A 14833-nucleotide genomic window follows, 5' to 3' on the forward strand; every position below is an offset into this window, starting at 1 on the left:
TATCAAAAGAAATGATGAGAAAAATAAATGCTAATATCATTAGTTACATTTTCGAAATTTCAAATTAAATAATTTTAAAGTAAAAAATGATGGAAATAATAGGGGTTTGAAAGAAAGATCAACAAAAAAAATTGAAAGGATAATAACTAACTGTTCTTTTTCTTAATCTTTTAAGGACTAAAAAGTCTGCAAAAGGGAACCGTTTTACTTAGCTTTGAAGAATGTTATATAAATTGAGGTTTGATATAAAAATATAATCATACAATTCTTTAAATCTAATTAAAAAAAAGATAAGTATAACATATTATAATAATTTATAAATAGATAAAAATTTCATTCTGCCCTAAAAAATAATAGTTTGAAGGGAAATATATTTTTTTTCTTTTTCACAAGTTGCAGGCTACAGCCCATCTCTCTCTCTCTCTCTTCATTACTGAAAATTCCGACTATAAATATAGGCTCACCCCCCAAGCTCAGGTGCATAACCTGTGCAGAAGCTGAGCCTTGAGTGAATAAACCCACCACATTCCTCATCTCTCCATTTTGTTTTTCGTGATTTAGCTGTGATTTCTTCTCCTTCTTCTTCATCTTCTTCTAGTTCATAAACTCTTACCCGGATGGAAGAAGCCCTGAGGAGGCTAAACGGGCTGACCCACGCGCCGGAAACCGACCCCATCCAACTTCCCCCAAACAAGCCGTGCACCGCCGCCAACAAGAGGTCCCTCAAAGACGCTAGCGCCCCAGGTAATCCGATGAGGTATCGAGGCGTCCGTCGGCGTCCGTGGGGCCGTTACGCCGCCGAGATCAGAGACCCTCTGTCCAAGGAGAGGAAGTGGCTCGGCACCTTCGACACGGCGGAGGAGGCGGCATGCGCCTACGACTGCGCCGCCCGGGCCATGCGAGGCGTCAAGGCCCGAACCAACTTCGTCTACCCTACTTCGCCGCCGCCTCACGCTTCCGGCCACGGTTCATTCAATATCCCTCCGTTCAACTACAAGAAAGCGTCTCAATTTTCGGCTCTTAGGGATTACACTTCCCGAGGGTTTCTCCAATCCCCCAATTTGTCATCCTTTTCAAACCCTCATGTCGGCGGCGATCATCACTTCTCGGGGTCTAATTCCGTACAGAGGAACTCTTCTCTGAACATGCTTCTCTTCCGTGATTGTCTAAGCTCTTCTTCCAATTCGTCGCCTTCCTTGCCCCAATCCATTCTTTCATTCGAACAAAGTCCCTGTCTTTCTGGCTCTACTATGGCGAACCAGTTCAACACCGCTTGTTCTAATGTATCTGCAACCTTTGGAGGATCGTCCTTGACTATGCCCAATATAGAAGATCAACAGAGTCTTGCAGGAAATTCAGCTTGGAAAACGGATGAACCTGATACTGGCATGGATTTCTTTCCTTATGAGCAGTCTAATTCAGGGTTGTTGGAAGAAGCCTTACATGGGTTTTTCCCGAAACCCTCGACAAAATCTGCGTCGTCAACTAAAACCCACAATTCCACGACTGGATCATCATCTTCCGCGGCTCATACGTCCGATGCTTCTTCTTTTGATCGTCCTGAGATTAAGAAGGAAATTCTGGACGACCATTTCGGCCTCTACATTGACAGCTTCAACGGCAACGGCGGTTTTGACTCGCCGGCAACGGCAATCTACAACGAGTTTCCGTCAAGCCTTCAGGTCAACATTGATCCCATGTTCGGCGATTTTGTTCAGTACCCAGATCTTATGGGAATCTACGCAGCCAAGCTTCAAAATGCTTGAACAAGCTTCTGTTGCCAGTTACATATGGGAGGCTGAAAATTAGTTGCAGCTCTCTCTCTCTTCGTTGACAATGGAACTGTTGTTTACGTTTCAATGATTGTTATCACTAACGCCTCATCATATTTGTAGTGTTAATGCAAAGGTGTTATCCCCTAATCCTTCTATATAAATTATTTTTAACGTCTTATCTGTTCTCTGCATGAATCTCTCTCTTCCTCCTCTCTCTCTCTCTGGATGTTTTGTAAAGAGAGTCTTTTTAACTCTTCGTTCGATCTTCCTTGGTGCTTGCTCCCTTCCCAAAGTGCCGGCCAGGGACATGCTCTGAGATTTTGTATGGTAGTGGGCTTTTTGAGTTGACCTTGGAACATCAAAAAAAGCTGATTTTGTTGCATGCTAGTATTTTATATAGTTGTTTTTGGGCTTTTCATGTACTCATATACCTGTTATGGAAAGGGCGAGTTTGTGTGGTTATGGCCATCCTTTCGTGTACTGCTACTTGATGTGGGCTTCATATTATTCTTTTACTCCTTGTAGATTCCCTAGTCCCAGGCCAGGATTTTGAAATGACCCCCATATCCCAAACTATATATATGACTTCCTATCGACAATGGAGAACTAATAAAGCTATATATTTTGGTTTATATATTTTCAAATTCTGTTGACATATGTATGTATGTATGTATGTATGCATGTATTTCTTGTGTATAGAGAGGAATAGAATTTATGGTGAGCCCATACATGTATCTACATTGCATGATCTGAGAGTATTAACTACAGCTAGCATTCAAAAACCCTAGCTAGCTAGTTAATTAATTAATATTAGAATATAGAAATAGGGAAAGGACCAATAATGCTATATGGTTGGTAATAGAGAGGGAGCAATATCATAACCACAAGTACGCGAGTAAGGTGATCATGAATGGAGAGTCTCTAAATTCAACACTTTCTGGTACGTATATTTGATGAGTTTCAATCACTAGTAATCCGCATTTAAGTATATCAGAATGACATGAATTTTGCTAACTCTTGTAAAAATCACTACTGTCGCTGCAAAACTAAATCAGTTGCAAAGAACCTGTGGTAGTTAGTTTGGCTTTACAGTTTCAGTTAAGTCGTTGTAGAAGTTGTAATAGGAACTTAGTTCTCAAAAGAGGTGGTATAAATACAGAGGTTGGCTTCTTTCCTTTAGATCAATTTTTACAGTTCTAAATTCTCAATGAAGGATCTCAACTCTTTCGCTTTCTCTATTCTCCTATGTTCTTTATCTTCTTCTGTGTTCTTGATATCAGCTGCTAGATTCAGCCATTTCAAATTCTTTCAGCAAGCTGCTGCTCAGAGCTTGGGTCCAAACATGCAATTAATATTAATTTGCAATGTTAATGGTGCTGCTAAGACGAGACATGGTTGCAGCAATGAACTGCGTCGCACGGCCGGCCGCGATCAAAATTAAAGTAACCATTATGCGTATGGCTTGTACTGACCTTCCGATCATAATGCTGGCTACTGCTCTCAAGCTAATTTCACACGCACAGATTAACATCAACACCACCGCTCCGACGACGAGTGCATTCAAAAATTTTGGCATTATTATTTCAAGTAATTAATGGAAGAACAAGTTGATAGGTTTTTAGTTTTAACCATGAATATCCATCCCATTTACTTTGACACCAGCCACAAAAAAGAAAAAAAAAAATGAAACATTTGAAAGGAAGTGGCATTATGTGTTGACGTAATTTCTTTTAGTATAATAACAAGTTTGGGGAATTAGAAACCATTCTGTTGTTCTATTAATGACCACTGACCAGATGGGCTTAAGCTGCCAACTAACGCCAGTTTCTGTGCTATAGATTGCAATAGTGAAATTGCATTTCATGTGGCAAGATTTGAATTTTAATTGCAAGACGGGGTCCTTGACTGAGGCTAGAGGCCCAGTTCAGTTACATCGGCCCATTAGTGTTCTTGCTATATCTTGGGACCAATAGGCCCATAAACTTTTAGGTTTGGGCTCTAGGTTTATAGGTCCCTCTCAAGTCACCAAGCCTAGCAAGCTGAACATAAAACCCTAAAACTCTTATACATTTATTGCTTGTTATTTTTCGTTATCATAAAATAAAAATCTTGATAAGGGTCACTTGATTGGAGTTGATGTCATTATCAAGAATTATGATATCTAAGATTCTGAAATCGATATGGTGGGGTTGGGGCTCAATTGAGCTAACTATATGGACCATTTCCTTTTTCTTTTAGCATTTAAAACACTATTTGGTTTAGTCGATGAATCATGTCTTGGGATCCCACAATAGAGTGAACCTCAAATAACATCTCTTTTTTTCCCACTTTATTAGATCAAATTATTATTATTTTCCAACTTATCTCTTTTATGTTTCATCAACTTTAGTGAATTATATAATCTCACAAAATAAATTTTTCATTCAAAAAATAGAGTTACTAGAATGACACGGTTTTCATCAGTTGAATACAAAAATAAAAAGTTATATTAGTTTTCTTATTTGGATGAAACTAAGCCCACCCAATAAACAAATCTTTGGTTCTAAATTAATAAAAAGAATTCCATCAGGATCTAAGGGAGCATGAATGTATGTACTATTGCCAGGAAAACGAATATATGAAAGTAGCGAGGGAAGAGCTAATTTATCAATGGCAGTTAACTGAATGGATAATTTCAAGTGGAATCAATCAAATTCTTATTCTTCTTCTTATTCTTCTTCTTTTTCTTAAGAGTTGGATCATGGATGATGGATGTCTGCTGCAATAATAACAAGATGGACCCTTGAACCAAGAGCGCATGAAAAAGAAAGGCTAATGGGGACTTCTGTTCATGTTAGGTATTTGAGTGGCTGAAGCATTATCAAAAGTTGCATCTTATCATAACTTTGAAATATATATATAATAATATAGCCCAGAAATATTATTATTGATTATCAAATCATGTGCTGATATATATATATATTTTGTTTTAAGCCTTTGGATATATGAGCTTACAAAGCTTAAACTTATCATATCAGAATATATATATATATATATATATATACATAAAAGCTGATCACCACCACAATTATTTGTAGGGCAAGACATTTGTTAACAGAGAATATTCATAAAAAAAGAATAAATTTCACATCCAAGGACCAACTAAAATTATTTTATTTTCAATATTAAAATAACGTAACAAGAATATTAATTTTTGTAATGATCAAAAAAGTATTCTAAAGCATATATATGGCACCAACTTTAATTTCTTCTTTATTTATACCGGGGGAGGAGGGCGGAGTCTCGGGACAAGACATGGTGGACTCTGGGCCATTCCTCTTCCTTCCAGAGGTAACAAGAGAGACGTTACAGATAGTGGGCGTCCCGTCCCGTCCCGTACGTCCATCAGAAAGTAAGATTATGAGCTCGCCGTCGCTGGCCAGACAGGGAAGCATTGCAAAGAACAATGGAATTAGCAGCTGCCTCTGCTCGCCGACGACCCATGCTGGTTCTTTCCGGTGCAGGCTTCACCGGACACCCACGCTACGGCGGAGCAAGAGCACGGAGCCGTCCTCCTACGGGGACTTACAGTACTCCAACAAGCCTGGTTGTACAAGTTCTGCTGGAACTTGTTGAATATTGATTGTAATGGCGTAGACGATGCTCAAGGATTCTGATGTCATGGAAGCGAGCGTTTGTTGGATATTGCCTACAATCCTTTATATATATACACATATATTTGTAACTGCATGGTCCTAAATTCCACATCTCTGACTGATCTATTTCTTCAACCTGTTCTTAATTTTTTTTATTTTTTCTGGTTCTAGTTGATGCTCTTTCATTATTATTATTATTATTATTATTCTTAATTATTATTATTTTATATCAATTAAGAAACCAAAGAACTTGCAATATTAAGCTAAGTTAGTTAACCTAGTTTGGCTTGGGCGTGGAATCTGCACAAAACATTCTTAACATGGGTTACAAACAAGTTGGAGTAGCTTGCATTGCATATGTGCCAATTAATTAGTTTATAGTTTAGGTAAGAGCTTTTTATTATTATTTAAAAGGAATATATATATATATATATTTACAATTTCATCTTTCCTCCTCTCCACAAAGATTCCAACTTTGTATTATATTTGCTTATTTTTAATTATGTACCTAGGAATAATTAAACTCTTTTTATTATTCATTATTGTCTTTTTCTTCTCACAAATGAATTCGTTTATTTTTAATGAATAAATTGGTTTATTGTTTACAAACAAGTATGTTAACAAGCTCAAATTGAGCGATAAATTCATACCAAACCTGAATGGCATAACATATGAATGAAGTAAACTTGAATAGTTTTTACAAAATTCAGATCATAAATGATCCGACACCAAACACCTTAAATGTAAACCAGTCAAACCCAAACACTGAAAGCTCGATCTCATTTACAGATGACAGTCCTATTTTGATATGGTTGGAATAATGTTGAAGCTCTTGTGCTGGATCTGATGATCAGAGGACGATGACGCAGATTGCCAGGGTTCGTAGGTTATCATTGTGATTTGGGAACCCACAGCTGAAATTTGTTCTTAGAATTCTGTGGAAAGTAAGCTGCAGGCCGCTGCTCTCATCCTGAGCTCTTCCAAGTCATCTGATCTTTGTTTCTCTTCAAACCATAATTTCATTTATTAAGATCATCAAAACAATATTGTGATAGAGCAAATATCTTGATTCAGTTTCCACAAAGTGAAGCTTCCTTGAGATATTTTTCTCTCAACTTTCTCTGGAAAACTTGTTACTTATTAGCATAATAGACTACAACAACAATGCACAGTGATTGTTTCCCTAGAAATTACAACGTATTTTGCCAGAAAGAAATAAAGAACAAAAGGTAAAGAGTGTAATTACCCTTCCATATTTTACCATCCCAACCAGAAAAGAAACAAAAACTCTTTTATCAGTTCTTTTCACTTGCTGCACTTCTATTGATGGACCACAACTTACTGAGCATCCTCTTTGGCCGAGTTGGATGAGAGGAAACAACAGCCTTATTCACTTTGGCAGATTTTGGCATTCCATTCGGGTAATTCTCATCCAAATCATCGTCTTCAGCCAGCTTCGTCTTCAGAGTTGAGAGTTTTGAGTTGGGCGACTTCAGGCCGGAGATGCTCCACTGGTCCTCTGCTTGGCCAGTGACGTTGGAGCTCAACGACGCGTTTGGTCTCCTTGGGTCACCATGCACCGCTAGGAGAGCCTTGATGTTGCTGGGCAGCTCGGTCACCTGGCCGCCAGCCATTGCAACTCGGGCTTGCTCGAAGAAGAGGACTTGCACAACCACCCGCAGTGGTAGCAACTCATTCTGAGCTGCATGCATGCAGGCTTCCATCGATAGCTTTTTGCAGTCCAATATTCTGCACAAATGCTTTCTTTCACTCTTGTTGAGACCTGGGTGAACCTGGATGATTAGTCACAGGAACTGGTGTCAATATATAAGCACGCTCTAGAGTTGAAGAATGCCAAGAAAATCAAGGCATGCACAATGATATACCTCACCTAATCAACCAGTTGAATGAGAACATTGTAAATTCCGATAATAAATAGATGTTAGGGAAGTCCGTTATGCCAACAAGAGGGAGTGATTGGTCTAATCTTCTCAATTACTAATTCACTACCAAAACTTGGGCATGGAAAGACTAAAAGGTCAAGACGGTTGGTTATCTACTAAAAATGGAGATTGGTCAAGTTTCAATTTTCAGCTTCCAAGATTAATATCCAAGTACCATGCTCCTAATATATGCTATTTTACCTTGAGATAGATATCAATTGCTCTGTATAGATCATCATGATCGATTCTTGCAAACTCAGGAATAGCCTCTGCCAACGCAATGAACTTGGACAGAGGCAAATTTGCATCTCTGGCTATCTCTTGAAGATACCCATCCACAAGCTTTGCCACCTTGAGTTTTGCACTGTGAGATGCCGAGGAAGACCTCTTCCTCTCCTGAAGCTCGATATCGACATTCTCTGCCGAGCGAGATCTCCTTCGTGGCTGAAAACCATCCTTGGCCCTTGGCGGGCTAGTTGGGGGACTCTGCCCCTGTAACATGAACTGCTCCAATATGTTCAGCACTATGTCCACATCATAGACTCTGTCATTCTTGTGTGACGGAGAAGGTATCAACAAATCACCGACTTTGGCTTCCTCCAATTGGATTCCAACTCTCCTAGCCAATTCCATCCTGGAAGAAGATGAGGCATTGAGTATGTTGGCTGCCTTCAAGAGCTTGAGCAAGAAGCTACAAGAAACGGCACCTTTCTCTGCTGGGAGCAGGCTTATAATTGATTCCAACAGCAGCCTATATTTTGAACTCGTATCCCCAACCGAATCAGAATCTGAATCTGACTCTTCTTCTCTGTTAACGTTTGTGCCTTTAGAAATATTGGGTAGCCATCGAGAGGCATAAATCCGCAATGCCTCTCCAATAAGATTGGATGGTGTCTTTCCACCAGATTTAATTGCAATCATGGTTCTCCAGTAAAGGTCTATCCCCAATTCTGCAATATCTTCAGCCCACCACCCCTTGTAAATAGGCTTATGTCTATGGCTCTCTCCTCCATTACAGGAGGAGATATCGTCTCTTCCCCTTCGGGAATAGCTGCGCGAGAGATTCACCTTCGAGGGGTTGCACAGAACCTTAGAAGCTATTGCTTCAATGCATCGGCTTGTGATGCCAAGCTCCTCGGACCAGGATGGGAAGGACCTGGTGGTTTGCAGTGTGACAATCGAGTCCTTCCAGCCTTGGAGTATGCATGAGGTGAAGAAAACTTCGAGCTTGTAGATTAGGTTCCCCTTCTCAACATCCTCAGTCATCTGCAGGTACTCAGCTGCACATCTGGCTGACACAATGTTGTAGGCACTGATTGTGATTGTGATGCCATAGCAGAACTTTGCACACAGCTCAAATGCTTCAATCCCACCTGGGAAATCTGGGAGCTGCACTGTTTGGAGGTGCTGGCACTCTGAGCTTTGGGAACATAGCCTCTGAAGCCTCAAGCACTTGGACAGCAGGGGAAACTGCCACACCGACATGATTCAAACCTTAGATTTCATCAACTTAAGCAACACAAACAAACAAGACTTGCCACCGGAATTGGTAGGCTAGTAGTAGATAGTAGCGCTCATGAACTCAATTGCTCGAGTTCGAGAGAGTTGCTTATTCACCGGGGGTCTCGAGAAAAAAAAAAAAAAAACACTTGAGTTATAGTCAAAAATTGGAAAAGGGAACTTAGGTAGCAAAGTTGTACCTTGTGAAGCAAATATCTACTTCCCTTGACCTGAACTATGAGATCACTAGAGACTTCTGAGGAGACTGACCTGCATTATTAGCAAGAGAAAAAGCCTCTTCTAAATATGTATGTCATGGTTATGGAATGCGTAATAAACTCAGATGAAACCCATCTTCGTTACCTTACAGCTTCAGTGGTGTAGAAAGTGTCCGGACGGGAACCAAGTTTCATGAACTTCATGTTTACGCCTTTCCTTTGTCTCCCTGTGGAATTCTCCGACTACAGGACGTGCCTTGCCATGGTAGACAAAGCTACGCCGCAACTATATCCTGGTATTTAATTTTCCTTTCTGTGTAACCAAACAGAGAGAGAGAGAGAGAGAGAGAGAGGAGAGGGAAGGCCAAGAACAAGAACAAGAACAAGAAGCAGGAAGAAACAAAGAGCTCTAGCCTCTAGCTTTTGCGGTGTGTTTGCTTTAGGGGAAATCTATATATCAAGCGGAGTGGAACAGATTGAGAGACATCCAGAAGAAACAAGGCGATCCCAAAGTCCAATGTCAGATTCTGAGAGACCCCAATTGATCTAGACATTGAAACAAATGAGTAGAAGGCACGAATCCCATCAAGATCATCAATATACCCACGCAAATCAATCAAAACAAAAACATTAAAAACTTAGAAAAGCGGGGGAAAGCAAAGCTAAGGCAAAGCAGAGAGAAAAAAGAAACAAAGTAGACGACCTCCAAAAACACGCGTATGTCAAGAAGCAAGGCGTTACTCAAATTGGCAAGAGAGAGATGATATAAAGATTCAATTTTTGGATTACAACCTGCTGCAATCTTAGGATTACTTGACTGTACCAAAACTGTGACGTTTTGTTTGTGCGTCCACCGATGTGTGTGTGAGAGAGAGAAGCTTTTTAGTTGGGTTGGGGGGGCAGCTAATGAGACTCGATGCCAGCGTGCAAGCAATAGGAGAAAGGCGATGCCCACGTGCTTATCCTGCGCCCACCTTTGTCCTTCGTTCTCATCATTGCTTCTCCAATTTCATTTGCTCGCTCTCTCTCTAGAAAATGTTCGCCCCCGGATTATTTTAGTCAAACACTATTTTATACCCAACATAGTACGCCGCTCTACTGATCCACCTAGTACAACCCACCTTTAAAAAAATTAACGTATACCCAGTATTTTAGTATACTTTCTATGCTAAAGAAAGTTAATTGAAATGATGTAATTACGACCTTTTTTTCTGAATTTTTATTATCTGAACCAAATGTGTGTGTGTTTTTTTTTTTAATTTTTTGATATGTTTTGATGCATTCATTGGGGAGGGTCCACGGAAAAATGATAGTACCATTGAAGTGTAAATGATGATAGTGTGACGTCGGGGTATTGAACAGAAGCTTGTTAAATAAGATGCTAAAATTAAGAAGGAGGGCTTTATCTTGGCAGCAGTTGAGGGTCTCTGTCAATTGGTTTTCTTTTCCTTTTTTCTATTTATTTTAGGGGGGTTGGTTTGGATTCTTATATAATCCTGGAGATTAGGTGTATGATGATGGAAATGAGCGTGACGGGGATCAACGGTGATTGAGCTGCGTGACTGACAGCCAGCTTGGTGGTTGATTTTCGATGAACAAACGTACGAGTGATGAAGGCAGGATTGATGAGTGTGTGGCCATATATGCCCTCCTCCTCCTCCTCCTCCTACTGCTACTGCTACTAATACTTGCATATGCATTTGAATGGTAATGGTGGTGTTCATGATCATGATTCATCTATCCCTTGCCTTTCCTGAATTCTTACTTACATGGTATCAATCATCATGCTCCTTTTAATTATTTCCCAAATATAGCTATATATATATATATGTATATGGACAACAACCTTCTGACTTTGTTCTTAAGACACAATAACCAACTCCATCCAATATTCAACTAATGAATTCTTAGAAGCTTGATCTACTGGTTACATATGTAAATGGTTTTTAATGAATTGTTATTAATTTTATTTAGAATTGAAATGGTATAAATAAAGTTAATTGAGCCCTATTTACAACTCTACTAGTGGTAAAAATAATTTAATTTTTTAGTTTTTTAATTTTATACTATGAATTGGAAAACATGACAAAAAAGTTTTTAATAATGTCTAAATGTTATTAGTTTTTGAAACATAAAATATTAGGGCATGTTTGATTGTAAATTGAAGTTAAAAAATGAATTCTGAGTTTTTATTATTAAGAAAAAAGACATTAAACAAATAAGAATACTATTCAAAATTCAATAATTAAAGAAATAATATGCATGGGGGGTAAAGAGACTGTTTGTTAATTTTATAAGGAATGATGATGATATGATGTTGATAGTGAAAAATGCCTAAAATTGACTGTGTGCTGCGTGGATTAGAATTTAGAATAATCAAAGAGCCTTAATTGGGGTAGATTAGGATTTAGGCATGGAAATTGGATGATAATGAAGCGTGCTAGGGGAGATCAGGAAGAATATCTGGTGCAGTAAACGTTGTTGGTGGTTCCATCATGGATGTCCCCTTTCACAAAACTGAGAGTACAGTTGAAATTGAATGGCATTAATAATTAGATTGAGATGGTCCTATATATATGAGCATCAAAATGTTTAAGCCCTTCAAGCAAAATATCAAGAGCAAAATGGACTCTTGATTGTGATGCAGCCAACTTCAGACAGATCCATTAATTTATATTTCAAAGCAAAGGCTGTTCACTTAAGGTTTCTAAGTCATGTTCAAACTTTATACTGATATTTTTTTTTTTTTACTTTTTTTAAGAGTGAACCCACAATAAAAATTTATTTGTCTACTTTCTTTCTGTGCTTGCATCGAGACGAGGGTCCTTTTCATCTTTGATCTCCATCCTCTTTCAGCTGATCGAATATGTCTCTAGTTCCATTTTGCTTTATGGTCAAATAGAGTAAATAAAATGTTTGATAAAATTTAATTCAAACTCAATTTAAAGTAAAGAATTAAAACTCAATTTGAATATTTAATTTGGTATATTAGGTGAGTTTAAGTATTTTATCATATAATTAATATAATTAGGACTCAATTTAAACTAATCAATTTACCACATACTCTCCTATAATAAAAACAATTAACCTCTCCTCAACTCAAGGGCCATTAGTTAGAAGGCACAAAGTGGCCGCCTTCAGAGGTGGTCTTCAAAGTTGTCATTATATCGCTATTATTATGTTATTCTTGATGCTCTTGTTTATAATATTTAGACAAATTATACTAGTAAATTATTCCAAAACTCCTCTCGCTGTTCTTTCTAAACCCTAAATTACTCTTGCTCTTCTTCCTAATTAACTTCGTTCTAAGTATATTTCATTTGGTGTAGAATTGACTCTTACCCATGAGCTTAAAGGATAACTTACAAGGTCACACTCTCCTTTACAAGTGGGAACTTCCTCACTTCCTCATCGATCTCATCTTAACGCCGATTTATTTTACTTTGTGATATTGTCATCCCGTTTTAGCTTAAGATATATCCTAACTGGACTTGTTTATGTACATTCTTCTCTTTTATATATTCAAATCCTTCTCGTCAAAAATAAATAATAGGACAAGGATAGAGATGAGAGGGGGAAAAGGTGGGGTTTTGGTTGGGGGGGTTGCAATCGAATCCAAGCGACTGTGTGTGGGGGGACGAGAGAGAGAGAGAGAGAGAAGGGGGGGGGGGGCATTCGCGATGTACGACCCCCGTTGCTTGCCACCCAACTGGGTAGCCGTTCGACATGTGGGTCCTCTCTACTTCTCTCTTCACTTTCACTCTAAGCTTACCTACATTTATTTATCTAATAGTTAGCTTCCTGGGTGTAATATTAATTATGTTTTCACAAGTACGTTGACAAATTAACAAACTTAACAAATTTTGTATTTAAACAACTAGGAGAAAACAAATTTTTCACGAAATAAAGCAAGGGTGCATATACAAGGCCATAGTTTTAACTTAATTGGATGTTATTATAATTAGGTTGACGTCGACATGGCCAGCTAGTTTTGTCACATCATATGTATGGGGTAATTTAATTGTGTGTAAGCTGGCTGGTTACTGATGATGAGTTTCGAAATTAAATCCTGCAGTAGTACTAAATGGAGGAGCCAACTTTGACTGGTTTTGATAACAAGACAAAACTGGAATTTGAAGGTTGACTGCCGGGTAAGTCTCAACAATGATCAATCAATACATAACAAGATCCGGGCAGATATATATATATATATACAGAGTGCTCTCTCTCTCTCTCTCTCTCTCTACCCCCCCCCCCCCCCCCCCCCCCCCCAAAACCAAAATAATATATATATATAAGGGCTGACAGTAAATTAAAATCCCTTATCCTTACAAACAAATCGCAATGACGTTGTAGCTAGATAGGCCCATTGATTTAAATGCTTATGGCTAGAAATTAATTTCACAACACTGACTGACCAATTCTCTTCGTCATTCTTGGGTCAAGGTGGTGAAGGTGATGACTGATCAGGCAGCAGAGCTCCATTCCTACATAAATTTTGCTAGTATCCAACAATATATACATATATAAATTCACAAATGGACACCTGATGAATTGAAATGGGTAGTCCTATATGATTTTATTATAAGTAATTCTTTTGTTTAAAAAAAAAACTTATAAAATACACATCATGAATATTTGTTGAACAATAATGTATATTCTATATATGCCACCTTTAATTTAATTGTTCGCAATCTCTCCTAGCTAGCAAGTGCTGATTTTTTTGTAAGTATTAGGGAGCACATGAACACAGAGAGACCCACAGCGGAAGCCTGAAATGGATGTGATTCTACTCCTTTCTGAGTTGTTTCATTCACATTTTTCAGCTCCCAATGGACGTGGCCAGAATTTGGTCATGTTACTCAACACTAGTCCCTCTCATCTTTTCCGGGAGATGGCAACTATTCATTCAGCCCCACTTCGGTAATCAGAACAAAAACAGTTCAGCAAATGTGGGGGCTCTCTCTCCCCAACATTAACTGATTCCATCCGCCGGGCAACTGGCAACCCTAAGCTAAGATATCCTTCCAGCCAGACATGATCTCTGCATCCGGCCGCCCGTGGTCCAATTCTAATTCTCCTTCTTTCCTTTCTCTTTTTCTGGGGTCGGATTGTCGGCTTCCACTCGTCTCCTTTCTCCGTGGATCTAAATTCGATCGAATGATATAAAAGAAGACGAGCATATTGAGAAAGAATTTACATTTTTATCCGTTCAAAAGCTGTAACCATTTTTATTGAAGACATGTTTAGGCAGAATGATGTATAGGTTTGCCAAGTATTGGCGCGGAAGGGATGAGAAATGGACAGGCATGGAGAATGGGACGACGAGTGAGACAACGACCACCAATTTGGTTTTCAACTTTAAGCTTTAATTGTTGTTTCACTGTGAGCAAAGAAGCTAGCTCTTGGAGAATGGCATATTGGTTTTAATTCCTCCAATCATTACGGTTTTGTCACTTACTCGGTGCCCCCCTTTCCTCTCCCTGTTAATAGTTGACTTAATTTCAATCTCTGTCCTGCTTGAACTTTATATATACATGCAGACACCCCATGCAAGAAATTCTAAGTATTAATTACTGTGAGATTCTAGAAAGCAAGTTTTAATTTAATTATATCAATTTGAAATGTTTCGGTGTTAATTAGCATGCACTGTTGTACCTACCGACGTCCAGATGGTCCATCATTAGGGGGCATGCATATGTTTGGGGTACACCCCAATTCCTCCAATATTACTTTCCATCTTTCTTTAAGTAATAATTAAA

The 14833-nt window shown here is 38.7% G+C and overlaps 3 protein-coding genes across 3 annotated transcripts; 2 read left to right on the plus strand and 1 right to left on the minus strand.

Moving 5' to 3' along the window:
• The first annotated feature begins 497 nt into the window (after positions 1-497).
• Positions 498-1951, plus strand: LOC127797832 (ethylene-responsive transcription factor ESR2-like). The gene has a single exon (XM_052330991.1). It carries the CDS (start codon positions 618-620, stop codon positions 1764-1766), a length of 1149 nt encoding a protein of 382 aa, XP_052186951.1. The 5' UTR covers positions 498-617; the 3' UTR covers positions 1767-1951.
• A 3079-nt stretch (positions 1952-5030) lies between these two features.
• LOC127797833 (uncharacterized) lies at positions 5031-5545 on the plus strand. Its single transcript, XM_052330992.1, has one exon. The coding sequence runs from the start codon at positions 5070-5072 to the stop codon at positions 5388-5390; it is 321 nt and encodes a 106-aa protein (XP_052186952.1). The 5' UTR covers positions 5031-5069; the 3' UTR covers positions 5391-5545.
• Positions 5546-6049: 504 nt separating this feature from the next.
• On the minus strand, positions 6050-10062 carry LOC127797831 (BTB/POZ domain-containing protein At1g67900-like). Its single transcript, XM_052330990.1, has 4 exons — positions 9217-10062; positions 9054-9123; positions 7555-8823; positions 6050-7203 (listed from the first exon to the last, which is right to left on the minus strand). The coding sequence occupies exons 1-4, from the start codon at positions 9273-9275 to the stop codon at positions 6706-6708; spliced, it is 1896 nt and encodes a 631-aa protein (XP_052186950.1). The 5' UTR covers positions 9276-10062; the 3' UTR covers positions 6050-6705.
• Between the last annotated feature and the right edge of the window lie 4771 nt (positions 10063-14833).

This window comes from Diospyros lotus, chromosome 3 (assembly GCF_014633365.1).
Source record: "Diospyros lotus cultivar Yz01 chromosome 3, ASM1463336v1, whole genome shotgun sequence".
Lineage (NCBI taxonomy): Eukaryota > Viridiplantae > Streptophyta > Magnoliopsida > Ericales > Ebenaceae > Diospyros > Diospyros lotus.

What these genes read in the sequence shown, in the direction of transcription:
- LOC127797833 (XM_052330992.1), top strand. Translation starts at nt 5,070, where the DNA reads ATGGTGGACTCTGGGCCATTCCTCTTCCTTCCAGAGGTAACAAGAGAG.
- LOC127797831 (XM_052330990.1), bottom strand. Translation starts at nt 9,275, where the DNA reads ATGAAGTTCATGAAACTTGGTTCCCGTCCGGACACTTTCTACACCACT. An exon ending in GTAGATATTTGCTTCACAAG is followed by an intron (nt 8,824 to 9,053) that starts GTACAACTTTGC and finishes TCGGTGTGGCAG; the next exon opens with TTTCCCCTGCTGTCCAAGTG. An exon ending in CAATTGATATCTATCTCAAG is followed by an intron (nt 7,204 to 7,554) that starts GTAAAATAGCAT and finishes CTAATCATCCAG; the next exon opens with GTTCACCCAGGTCTCAACAA.
- LOC127797832 (XM_052330991.1), top strand. Translation starts at nt 618, where the DNA reads ATGGAAGAAGCCCTGAGGAGGCTAAACGGGCTGACCCACGCGCCGGAA.